Source organism: Antrostomus carolinensis, unplaced genomic scaffold (genome assembly GCF_000700745.2).
Source record: "Antrostomus carolinensis isolate BGI_N321 unplaced genomic scaffold, ASM70074v2 scaffold32254, whole genome shotgun sequence".
NCBI classification, from domain to species: domain Eukaryota; kingdom Metazoa; phylum Chordata; class Aves; order Caprimulgiformes; family Caprimulgidae; genus Antrostomus; species Antrostomus carolinensis.
Genome location: NW_010309224.1, coordinates 1 through 12847, shown reverse-complemented (window position 1 = coordinate 12847; position 12847 = coordinate 1). Strand labels below are relative to the sequence as shown.

General features: G+C 39.2%; 1 protein-coding gene across 1 annotated transcript; it reads left to right on the top strand.

Moving 5' to 3' along the window:
- The first annotated feature begins 246 nt into the window (after positions 1 to 246).
- LOC104523466 (protein FAM171A1-like) lies at positions 247 to 12316 on the top strand. Its single transcript, XM_010166055.1, has 4 exons — positions 247 to 319; positions 1202 to 1429; positions 7061 to 7153; positions 12141 to 12316. The coding sequence occupies exons 1-4, from the start codon at positions 247 to 249 to the stop codon at positions 12314 to 12316; spliced, it is 570 nt and encodes a 189-aa protein (XP_010164357.1).
- Positions 12317 to 12847: the final 531 nt, after the last annotated feature.

Genomic DNA, 12847 nt, shown 5'->3' with positions numbered 1-12847 from the left:
GGGACAGAAAAATAATTGTAGATGTGGAGGAATGCCTTCCAGAGGGACTGTCTTGCACAAGCTACTCCACTTTATGTAACAAAAGCCTGGTGACACAATGCATGGTTTAGTCATAGGAGTGCCCTGGAGTGGAAAAATATTGTACATCTGGAAACATTTAAACAAGTAATTAGTTTCTGGAAAAATGGCAAATTACTCAAGGAAAATGTAGTCCACTGTCTTAGCTTCTGGCTGCATGTCTCCAAGATGTATGATTCTCCTGACTGTTTTAACCGTCGCTTCTTTGCTTCTTATACCCACCAGTGGTATGTGGGAACAGGTAATACAGTTGTGTCAGGGCTAACAAGCAGATATCACTAGGGGCTGTGACATTTTTCCCCCTTTGGAAAAAGGGCCAGTGAACAGGGAGGCAGAGAGAGGTGTTCCTGTCTCGCTCACTGCTAGCACTCTGCATCCCAACTGGCTGTCCTGTGCTTTGAGGACAAGGACTTGATCCTGTGGGATTTCACCACCTTGGTTAGACATCACTAAGGAAGTCCTGTGCCAGCTGGGGCAGTCTCTCCCACTGGGTTTCAAAATCTCCAACTGTAATGCAGCCCTCTCCATTGCCTGCTTTCTTCCTGGGTTCCATGACAACAGATGTCCTCTGTTCCTTTGCTACACAAAGAGGGAAGTTTTGGGGAAGGGGTGAAGGAGCACAGCCTACTTCCAGCCTTTCCCTCTTCCCACTGCTGGTGGAGAAGGCTGACTGGAGCAGACACAGCAAGGCAGGGACCTTTACAGAGAGTTACCATGCGACTAATACCTGTTGTTTGATAGCATGTGCATTTAGAATCATGATGCTACTGTGAGATTGATATGTTGCTCATCAAAGGGAATCTTGCCTGCCCCTGGTGGTGTGCTGCCCAGCTGCATGTGAGTCATAGGTGGAATATAGATGCCTCTACAGCTCTAGTTAGCAGTAGGGTGACAATTCAGGACCTGGTCTGGCTTGTGGTAGGATCTGCAGTGTTTCAAAAGAGTGAGTGCCTGAAGTGGAGAACTGCAGGCCAGGGTTAAGAGGTCGTACATGGCACTGAAGTGTTGGAGGTTAGCACTGAGCCCTGTGTCTTTTTGGTCATTGGTGCGCTAGCATGTTCTAACTGCTACCTTACGCAGAAGCTTTACAGACGATAATTGCTGTGGTTGTTTGTCATTACAGAAGTAACGCTGAAGGTCCATGTAAGTGATGCCAGCACACATCAGCCAGTAACTGAAGCCTTCATTGAGATTTTTACCAACCAGATCTCCATTGCATCTGGAACTTCAGGAGCAGATGGCACTGCCTTCCTCAAGTTTCAGTATAAGTTGGGCAATCAGCTGATAGTGACTGCTAGTAAACATGCATATGTGCCAAATTCTGCACCATGGAAACCTGTAAGATTGCCTGGTAAGAGATCTTTATTTTTGTTCTGAGGTAAGATTTTGCATCTAAAGGAAGTTACGTAGTTTTGTATGATGTATTTTAATGCTTGCGATCTTGAGTGGGAGGAAGAACATCTGTGCATTTCAAAAAAACCAGTTTGTTTCTCAGTTAAACTGTGGCATCAGGGCTGTGCAGAGATTGACTCTGTTTCTAGCTGTCCTTGATACTGTGCTACATTGGTTTTCAAACAACTGTTGGTGCTTTTGCAGCTGCACAGAAAATACATAGAATCATAGAATGGTTTGGATTGGAAGGGATCTTAAAGATCATCTAGTTCCAACCCCCCTGCCATCAGCAGGGACACCTTCCACTAGATCAGGTTGCTCAAAGCCTCATCCAGCCTGGCCTTAAACACTTCCAGGGAGGGGGCATCCACAACTTCCTTGGGCAACCTGTTCCAGTGTCTGACCACCCTCACAGTGAAAAATTTCTTCCTAAAATCTAATCTAAACCTGCCCTCTTTCAGTTTAAACCCATTTCCCCTTGTTTTGTCATTAGTTGCCCTTACGAAAAGTCCCTCCCCAAATACAAATCTATTCCAGGTCTTTATCTGTATGGGAATTCTGTTTCCAAGTGCTTTGTTTCAGCAGCTGTGATGTACTCGTTCATTTCACTCCCAAGATGTAACAACAACAGTCGCACTGTAAGCTGTAGTGTACAAAATAGTCCCAGCCTTTCTGTTCTTGGCCATGTCCCTAGGACAGTGTTAACCTGCAGTTATGTTATCTATAACGTATCCAGATGTAAGGATTTTTTCTAACTTAATTTTCATGGTTTGCTTCTTCTGCAGGCAAACAAATACAACAAAAATACTTGCATGTTAGTTTTTATCAGAATGCCTCAATTTTTTTTGTGAAATGGAAGGCTTTACATTAGTCGTACAGGAGTCATGAAAATTATTTCTATCCTGCTAAATAGAACAGATTGAGGGTGGCTTTCAGACCTTGAGACATAACATCTAGATGAAGGTCACATCCCCAATTTTCATCTGCCTTTCCTCTAATCTCCAGCCACATTTGGGGTCCAAGTAGTTTGAGAATTGTCCCAGGCTTGTATTATACCTAAATCACACCTAAATATCACCTCAGATTTGATAATTAGCCCAGGCCAAAGCCATGACAGGTTTTAAGTGTACTAATATTTAAATAGTATAAATGATTACAGGGCAGTGTTGAATCCCATACCTTGGCTCCCTTTTATTTATTAATATCAACGTAACCAGAGGGATTGTGCAAGTTGCCACAAGGTCAAGCAGCAAATGTATTTTCAGATGGGGAAAGGTACTCTAATCTCTTCAAATCCAGAATTATACTGTAGGCATTTCAACGTACTGTTTACTTATCTGCGTTTTCTTGCTTCAGGTGAATTACACTGACTTCTTTCACATTTCCTCTACTGTATTCTGCCTCTTTTTCTAGCTACTTAATGGAGCTACAGTGAAGACAAAGCCAGGCTTTTTAGTGGAAGAAGCAACTGAAATGAGTTACAGCAAGGAGAGTTTCAAATAAAGAAAAGGGAACAATTACTTACAGCAGCAGTAGTCAAAGATTGGAACGGGTTGCCCAGAAAGGTTGTGAAATCTCCATCTTTACAGCTACTCAAAAGTTGACTGGACACCTCCCAGCTTGCTTGAAACAGGTGACCTCCAGAGGTCCCTTCCAACTATAACTGTTCTGTGACTCTGTTTAGAAATTTTCTTGATGTTTTTTTCTGATTATATAAGGTGAAGTGCAGCTTCCTCAGCATACTTCATTTACTTAAGACACAATCCTATAGGACTGAAGCATGCAATAATCTTTTCTTGCCTTGTGTCTCGTATCTTTCTGATTCGTACCCTAGATTTTTTGAGTGCAATCTGCTCTTCCATGGCCTGGAGTTTGTTTGGTTAGATTTTTTGCTTGTTTCTTTTTCTTAAATATTGATTTCAAATGAAGGGAATAAAATGTGGCATTATTGTTTTAGTTTAAAGAGCAGTAATTGTATACAGTGTCCACAAAATCTTTCTTTCCATGGCTGAAATGTGAGCTTAACTCAGAAAACAGATTCCTTTCACCTCTGATCTTCCCGCATTGAAACTGGTAGGTAGTTTGCCATTGATTTAATTGGAAGTAGAATCCTTTATTTTGCTTTCTGTACCTTGAACTTAATCCTATCTTTGATTAAAGAAACAACAACTTACAACTTGATATGCCCCATATAGATTTAATAGGGTTGTTCTTTGACACATGACATAAAAGTTCCAGCCTAAGATACTTAGGCTGTTAGTTTTTGTATTGACTAAGATGCCTATAGTCTTTAAAAAAAACTTTCCAAGAACTGTTCATATTTAAATGCCTATCATTCTCATAACCAGCACAGTACAGAAAGTTTGAAAACTGTGGAAGTTTTGTTGTTGTTATTTTTAATCTGGGTTGAATGATGTGGAGCAGACAGCATATTTAAATCTCAATTCCGCAGTGTGCAGTTTGGGCACGCGTGTGCAGCAGGATTTCCCGAAAATGCCTTTTAACGCTTACTAGTAGTTGTCCCCTCACAGATCAGATACACCATTCTGAGCAGCGATCCACCCACAGTGGTGACTTAAGCTAATGTGCTGTCCTGTGTTCTGTGGTAAATGACCTATGGACACATTTACTTCAAATACCTCAATGTGGAAAGAATAACCGTGAGTAGGGAGTAGGTTTGAAAGCTATAGGGTGGTAATGTTTAAAGTACTGTAACAGGACTTTGCCAAAGAATCAGGGTTCGTCCATCACATTCAGTATGCATCAGTTGTAATCTTATGCTGAAACGCTGTGCGACCGCTGAACTCCTGATATTATGGTAATAGTTTTAAGGAGCAAGCATTGAGGCTTTTCTGTTCTTATAGTTGGGCAGATTGAACTTTTCTTATATTAACCAAAATAATTACTGGCTCTTTATCACTTAAGCAGGAGGGTTATTTATTTACATAGTGATAAATGGTAGGAGGGAAAGATTAAGATCTCTTTTTCCATTAAACTATTTATCAGCAGAGCCATGACTCCACTTATTAACAGTTCATTAATTTAACATCACTTGAGTTGTTGAAGTGTTCAAGATGGAAGATGTGCTCATCTGTCTCTTCTTGGCTATGCATAGATTTTTCTTTGTAAATAATTTGGAAGAAAATAAATTTGTGACTGTTGGTCCATATGTAAGAGGACACTTTGGAGCTGTGTGTGCATTGAAGGGAGGAAATTTGCTGAGGCAGCACAGTTCAGAGTAGGTAGTAGGGTCAGTCAAAGCAAACGATGGTATTCACTGTCGTGAAATGTAGTTCTAGAGGATGCTCGTGGTATTTCTGGGAGATGAGAGCTCATCTGTAAAGCAGTAACTCTGCAGGAGACATGTGAGTCATGGTAGATGAGCGGTTGAAAATAACCTCCCAATGCAGCACCGCGAGAAAGAGGAATAGTCTGATCCTTAGCTGTGAAAGAAAGTAAAGTCTGAGAAGGCTAGGTATAGTATTTCAGAACTTGTCCATGGTGCAGCTACTCTGGGGAATGTGTGTCCAGTTCTGAATCCACACTTCAAGAAGAATGTTTAAAACTGCAGGGTTTTGTCAGGCGTGATTAGAAGTTTGGAAAATATGGCTTACAGGGAAAGACTTGTGAGTGCTTAATTTATTTTGTTCACCAGAGAGAAAGTTCATGGGGTAATTTGATCGTAGTCCATCAGTACCCACATAGAGAACAGGAAAAAGGTAAGAGAGAATTCTTCTGTCTAGTGGTCCTGTGTAAAAAGAAGATCAAATGGCTGGAAGTCTAACCTCAATAAATTTTGATGGGTAAAAAGGCACATAGTTTAACTGCCCTCATAATTATTTACTAGAACATTGATGTTGTGGTGTAGTCTTCACCTTTAAAAGAAAATTGGATAGTTTTTCTACAACGTATGTCCTAGTTTAAGCACAGCTGTTGGGTGTGAAGCAGTAATTCAGGGAAGGCTGTAGTTATACAGGAGTAAGACTGGGTCATCACAGTCATCCTTCTGGTCTTAAAAGCTATGGCTTTCTGCCTTTGTCATGCTGAGAAAAGGTTGTGCAGAAAGCCCAGGGGAAGTTTAGAGGTTATTTATGCATTATAGTCTGGCGTATATGGAAGAAGATGTTGGCTTCATTTATTGTATTGAGCTCCCTAGGGTGTCTAAATTATACTAGCTTTCTTCATACAAATTAAGTTATTAGAGTAAAAACAAATTTTGTAATTGTGGCCTTAGTGCTACTCACACTAAGCGTTCTTACTTATGTTGCCTGATGTGTAGATCTGTTTCACATGTAGAGCATTGTAAAGAAAACTTTCAGATGTACTTACAATAACATGTTGGTTTGGGGCTTTTAAATGTTCATATATGTTCTGAAGACCATCTTTTAGATGATGGATCTTATTGGTGTGTTTCACCTAGTTTCTTCTCCTTTCGCCTGTATTTCCCTTAAATACTAAGATTTCTCATCCTTAAACAGAGAATAGATTTCTTAAAATAGTGTACAGTCTCCCTATTTGTTTCTAACATCTATATAGTCTTTTGGATCAAGTAATACATACTAACTTAGAGGAAATTTATGAAGCTCCAGAAAATCAGAAGAGCTTGCACTGTTCTTTTATTAATTTGTTCTGAAAATGTCTTCCTCGGCTTGTGGTCACTTCAGAATGGGATGAATCCTTTACAGGTGCAAATGTGGGATGCTGTCCAGTTACCAAAAATTACTAGTCTGCATTAATTTCCTCCTCTCCTTCTGTCTTTGAAAGCCATGCAGGCAGATCTGCTTCTTACTGTTTTCATGGGTGCGGGAGTCAGGTGTGCTAATTCCATACATATTTCTGGTCTTCTGGGTCTGAAGAACAGGACATGAAATTACTTCCTGTTCTTCACTGTTCAAACATGTGTGTGTGTACAGACACAGCCCCCTCTAAGGAATGTCAGTACCCAGTGGCAGAGGAGTCCCTTGCAGACAGGTTTCTTACAGCAAATGCTGTTTATCTGTCCCCTTTTGCACCACATGGTAGGTTGACAGTAATTCTGCTATACATAGCACCTCTGTAGTGTAGGTGTTGACTCAGTAAGGACATGCTGTATTTTAAAGCAAATTATTTGCTTATTCATCATACTTTGCCTTTTTGTATGACTTTTTATGTAAGCATCTCAAAGTATATAAAAGTTAAGTTTCATTAAAATCTTCCTGAAGGTAAGAAGTATAACTGTTCTGCAGAAAAAAATAATTCAGTCAGACTGAGTTAGTGTTTCACTCCTCTATGTAATGACAAGTCTTCCTGTGGAACTGGGAATTACAACCCGAAACCCTGCTTTCCAGTGCACTCCTCTGTACCATGAGCTACTGTGCGTGACTTTATGAGAGTCAAAGCGTAGAACGTGTTGTTTAGTTCAATAATAATTACCCTGGCAATTTAATTATTTGGTTTAGAAAATGCACATGGTGTCTGTCAGGTATACGATGTGACTTTAATGGTTTGGGTGGCCTGCTTTTGCAAAATTGTAGAAGGTAAGTGCTGTTGTTGTTGGGTTATGTTTATAAGAATTCAAATATATCCCACTTAAACCACTTTTCTCCCGCAGTGTTCTCTTCACTGAGTCTCGGCCTTCTTCCTGAACGCTCAGCTACTCTAATGGTCTATGATGATGTAGTCCAGATAGTCTCAGGATTTCAAGGTATGCTGGGTTTTGGAAGACAAAATTGAAATTTGAGTGACACTTTAAACAAAAAGTGTGACAGACTGATACTTTCTGAGCTTTGCCCTGTGTGTGAAACTAGTATTTCATCAGGAATTCTTCTGAGTTCCCCTGGGAATGTTCGTCTGTAGGATGGCTTCACCAAACTGATTAATAGCTAAATTCATCCCTAGATGCTCTGACTAGGGAAATTGAGTTACTTGGTAATAAACAAGTTTGGACTTTAGTGTGCCATTTGAGCTAGAGATTAAATTTCTTTTGCTGTTAGATGTTTTTTCATCTAGCCTTATCTAACCATCCTTACAGTAAACATTTGCTGATGTTCTGATTGTCTAAGAATTTTCTCTGTTTATTACTTTCTACTGTAAATGCCCGAGAAATTTAGGGCATAGAAAAATAGAAAATTTCTCATATCTGTGGTGTTGTACACCATATATAAACTTGGTTTTCTCAATTACTTCCTGTGGAGCCCTTATCAGACTGCCTGCAAACCCACATACTACAGGATGAAACTCACTTTATTAGAAGAATAAAGTTCAAATCACCTTTTGTGAGGCCAAAGAGAAGTTAAAGCAACTGTGGCAACTAAAGCAGCTGTTCATCAATCAAATGAACACTGTGTTTTCTGAATTGCACAGTAAAGAATATGTTCTTCTAACCTAGGGATCTGACCTAATTTAGCTCAGTTGATTTGATAGCTAAGGTTAAGTCTGTTAACAAAAGAACAGAAGTTTTTAAAAATACCTGATGAGCCAAAACAAGGGAACATCCTTCCTGTGGGCACTCTCATTGTGCGTAAATTGTGTCTTATTCATGTGTATCATGATTACCATCATTGTAAACTCTACCAGATAGTTAATAAACAGGGGAATACTACCTTCAGTAATATTCCAAGATAACCTTGTTTTATCTGAGGGAATGTAATACAATTATGCCTTCCTAACATCTTTTTTTTATGGTTAGAAACCATCCAGACACAATGGGCTTTTCATTAATGATAGCACTAGATACGACTGGAGCTGAAAAAGCACTAAACAAATTAGATAGCTGATGGAACGCTCAGAAGAAGCTGGAGAACAGCACAGCTGCCGTACATATATTCTGCAATTTGAGAGCTGACATTATCTAATGGGATAAATTAGATGGATGGTGAACTGTGTTAAACCACAAGGGATTCTGTTAGACAAAACATGAAATGTTGTTTACCAACAGTATTCTACTAGCATGGTATATTAAATACTCTTATTCTTATGCAAATATACTAATATTGTGCAATTAACTTAGAAAAAACAATCTTCTCATGTTTACAGCTTCCTTCCTTCAAAAAATCGGGATGTTAAAGGACTAGAGGGACGCTTAACAGCTGAGTGACACTCATAAATATTTTCCACATAATCTTACTCCCTTCAGTGAATTGATCCAGGGTGTTCCCAATATATTTAAATTAGAATACGATAACTAGTTCTGCTGGTATAGCAGAGAAAGAGGATAAGTTAAGAGTTGGAATTTGAACTCTTCAGTCTTGCCCAGTAAAAACTATTTTATGGGACCACCCCACGCTCCTTTTCTTGGGAATTCTCTTGTGATTAAATCTAAATGAAAGGACAGCCTAGGCACTGTACCAGCGTTTGAATGGAGCCTCTCTAGCCTTGGTCCAAAATCTTTGACCTAGTTTGCTGTTACTTCTCCAGTTTATTTCCCAGAAACTTTGAGCTGCTTCAAAAAAGCTGATCAGGAGTTACCTTAGTGCAAAAATGCGAGCAAAACAGAACTCATTTTACCAGGGACAAACTGGGAACCCTGGTGTTTGAAGCACCAGTCAAAGGGAAAGAAAGACTTGTCTAGTACAGTAAGTTACCAGTTGCTTTTGAATAATTAATCAAGCAAGTGACTTACTGTGCACTTGAGAAATTTGAGTTGATGCAGCCAGCTTCATTTTCATGATGGCATTACAATCCTCTGCTATACTCTGTCAGTAATTGTGAGGGATGGAACTTGCCAGCCACTGGGTCATTTACGTTATTTAATACTGACACAGTGACAAGCTGAACTTCAGCATTTGGTGGATGAGAGCTGTATTGGTACCCTCTGTCTGCCTCTGACCTATGAGCAATCAGAGCATGAATTGATACTTCAGATACTACTTCACAGACTGAAGGTCAGATACTAGTGTGGTGCCACATGTCACACATCCAGCATGGCAGGAGATGCCTTTGATATGGTTACATCTTCAAAGTGTGTGCTGACAAACTGGAGCTGTCAGTGTTTGAATTATGGCCAGTGTGTGTGTTTAAAGAAGGTAAGACCAGTGCTCAGAAGTCCTTCCCCTCGTGGTGCTCATCATGTGGAGAGAGCTCACATGCCAATTTTATACTTGAATGTATTTGGGTTTTGTTTGGTTCCGTAACAAGAGCAATAATAATAATCTACTCCCAGTGAAAAGTGAAAGCTTGTTGAAAAATGCTTGAAGAGTCTGGTCAACAAAAGTCTTTCCACTTCCATTTTACCACTTCCAGTTCCCTCAAAGTCTATTCTCAAACATAAGCCCAGAAATGCTCCATGACCTCTGGTGAACAAGTACATTATCTTCTAGCAAGGTGGTGAGAGAAGGCGAAAGCATTGGTAGTTGCCTCCCTCCCCAGCCTTTTGCTGATAGCTCCCCATCTTCTGACCCTTTGAAGTTTCTTGCTGGGTTTGGGGAGACCCAACTGCGGAGCTGAAGGGAGACTAAGGCTGAATGTCAGGTTTCAAGTGAATATCAATATCAAGGAGTTTGTTAATCTAGGGTGTGAATTAACTACTCTGCACTGATTTATTCTGTGTATGTGCACTGTTCACAGAGAAAGCTGTTTCTTCCACCTTAAAACTTGCATCCAAGTTGATTGCTGAGCAGGTGTCCTGCCAGGTTTGGGGGTCTGCCATAGGAATGCTTTGTGTTGCCTGTAAGATTCAAGAAACCAAGGTTGACTTTCTGAGTCTTCCCTGTCTGGTTGAATTTGGCAGCTCATGGCTCTCCCAGCGCTACAAAACAACTGAGTTTTTACAGAAAACCCCAGAGCTTCCCCATAAACTAAAGTGTTACAGACTCAACAACAATTACTTTGTTTTTAGTTCTTAATTAGTGTGGATCCTCAGAAATATAATACCAGATCTTGGTAACTTGAATATTTCATCTTAACCAGAGATTTAGACAGCATAAAATCCTACAATTTTACATTGAACTGTTAGTGATAATCCTAATGCTAGTTTCTTTGTTGTAGTTTTTTTTTCTGTTTTGTTACTGTGGATGCTTACCCCTCTGTGCCCCTCCCTCTGCTCAGTGGTGCAGTCAGAGGTTCTCAAGTGGTTAAGCAGATCTGTCCCTGAGGTACAGCAAACTACTACAGTATTGCAGAGCACTCCAGGGAAAAGTCTTCCCCAAGTTCATTGCAGGCAATTTGTTTAGTCTTTTTGATTGTTTTCCATTTAAGCCTAGAAATTGGGTAAGGGAGATTTCTTCCTGTTTCACACGAGTGTTGTTTGATGATTGTCTTAAACACTTAAGTTTACTGCCAGTCTTGAGAGCCTGCTGTAAATACTTAAATGTTTCAGAAATTAAAAAAGAAAAGTGCTTTTACAGGTTTTCTTGCAGAATTACCAAAGAAATGACAGCTAAACAATTATGAGCTCTTTGGACATACTTGTCCGCCTACATAGCAATTTTTGTTGACCAATACCAGGTTTGTTCTGTGGAATTTGATGTTTTCTCATAGCTAGAGGTCCTGCTAGAAAATAATGCAAGAAGAGATTCCAGTCTCCTGGTTAATGACATTAGCAGTTACAAAGCTTAGGAGTTGTGTGTCAGGCTCTTTAATCTTTCTTGCAGTGAAGTTACATGTAACCTAAAAGTGCTGCCAGAAACTAATAGGGGAAAAGAAGCAAAATTGTTTTGAGTTGACATCTTTGAACTGCATAGTCAAATGTGAATTAAGAAAAAAACCTGCTTGCCTCTTGATTTTGTGCTGTGTGGGGAGTATTCTGTGAGTATTCAAAATGAACTCTGGAGAATACAATAACTTTTGATTTAAAAATTAATATGCATGTCGCACACACAAACTAGCAGATGGAGTCTTGCTGTGTGTTGCTAAACAGTATTAATGGTGAGCATCCATTGAAAAAAGCTATTGACTTTATAAACTGGGATTTAAATAAGACATGAAATTCCATAGTGCATGAAATAGTCTTAAATCATGTTGCAGCAAAGACCCTTTGATTAACACCTAGTGATACTGAAAAAAGAACTAAGAGGAAAAGAGTAATCTAGTTCTATTTAGATGTGTTCTTTGCTTGGGAAAATACAGAAACTCTTTTCACTCAAGCTTTGTCAAGTGAATCTTTTTATGCAGTGATTTAAATAAAAGGTTACTATTAGCTCAGACAGATATATAATAGAGACAGATAATGTGGCCAAAGCTTTGTAAAAATTAAATGTGGAAATTATACAAGTTAATTGGGACTATAGGTAGAATTGTAGTCTCTTAGAAAATAACTTTAAAGAGTGTTTCAATAGCAGCTAATTTTATCTTGCTAGTCACAGAGAAACAAAATTTAAACAAAAATGGTGAACTGGATGCTTTTCTAAGCTTGTACATGCCCTGCCTCTGAGTTCTAATTTCAGTTATATTCATTAAAAGAAGTGTGTAATGAAATTGAAAGTGATCCATAGGTATAACGTGGTCAGAAAAAGCTTCTAACATGAGGTGTCTTCACAATTGTGCTCTGTGGTAGTTGTGGAAAAATAATGGCAACTGCAAAATAGATGTAAAAATACTGGTTTTCCTTCTCTTTCATATTAGCCTTCTGATGTCTCTGTCCTTCTCAAGCTATTTCAGTTTATAATGAAAAAAACTGTACATGTGCTTCCATAAATATGAACACCCAAATATTCTATCCGCCTTGGAGATAAAGTAACTTCTAATTTTTTTAGGTGCACGGACTCAGCCACAAGTTCACTTCCAGAGAAGATCTGTGAAATTACCAGAGAACACTAGCTACAGCGATTTGACAGCTTATCTAACTGCAGCCAGTTCACCCTGGGAAGTGGACAGTTTTCCTTATTTGCAGGGATTAGATGGAAATGGAACAGGTAACCCACTACTTTGATTTTGCTGATTTCGTATTGGTCAAGGGATCGACTTTTGACCATATAATTTTTTCCATTCCCTGCTCCAGCAAGCGTTCTTTAAAATTTGGATGACATAATAGGTTCAACTGCCCTTCCAAAGTGCTGTTCCAATAAGCACAAGAACAAGGTCTTTTATCCCTTAAATGGGGCCACCGAATAGCAAAGATGAAGACTCCTTGGCCTTGGGAGAAGAGAAGAGAGTGTTACACTTACAGTTTAGAGCCAAGTCTCCAAATGTGTCGCATGTCCACAAACAAAAATGGAGATTAACATGAAGGGACAAAAGAGAATTTAACTTGAGGAGGCCATAGAGTTCTTGTTCAATTTTTTTCTAAAGAGAAATAAAATGCCTATATATCAAGGATTGAATAGTCTGGTTTCAGCTAAGAGTTGTTTCAATGGCTTTGTTAATACTTTTGGATCTAGCTTCAGCCAAAAATGTGCAAATTCATCTAGCACCAAAGGGTAGAAACATAACCAGTGTTAAATTAATTTTTATATATATTTTT

Excerpts from the sequence above, each read along its gene's own strand:
- LOC104523466 (XM_010166055.1), top strand. The coding sequence starts at position 247 with ATGTATGATTCTCCTGACTGTTTTAACCGTCGCTTCTTTGCTTCTTAT. Across the intron at positions 1,430-7,060 it reads GAAACCTGTAAGATTGCCTG|TGTTCTCTTCACTGAGTCTC; the intron begins GTAAGAGATCTT and ends TTTCTCCCGCAG. Across the intron at positions 7,154-12,140 it reads GATAGTCTCAGGATTTCAAG|GTGCACGGACTCAGCCACAA; the intron begins GTATGCTGGGTT and ends TAATTTTTTTAG.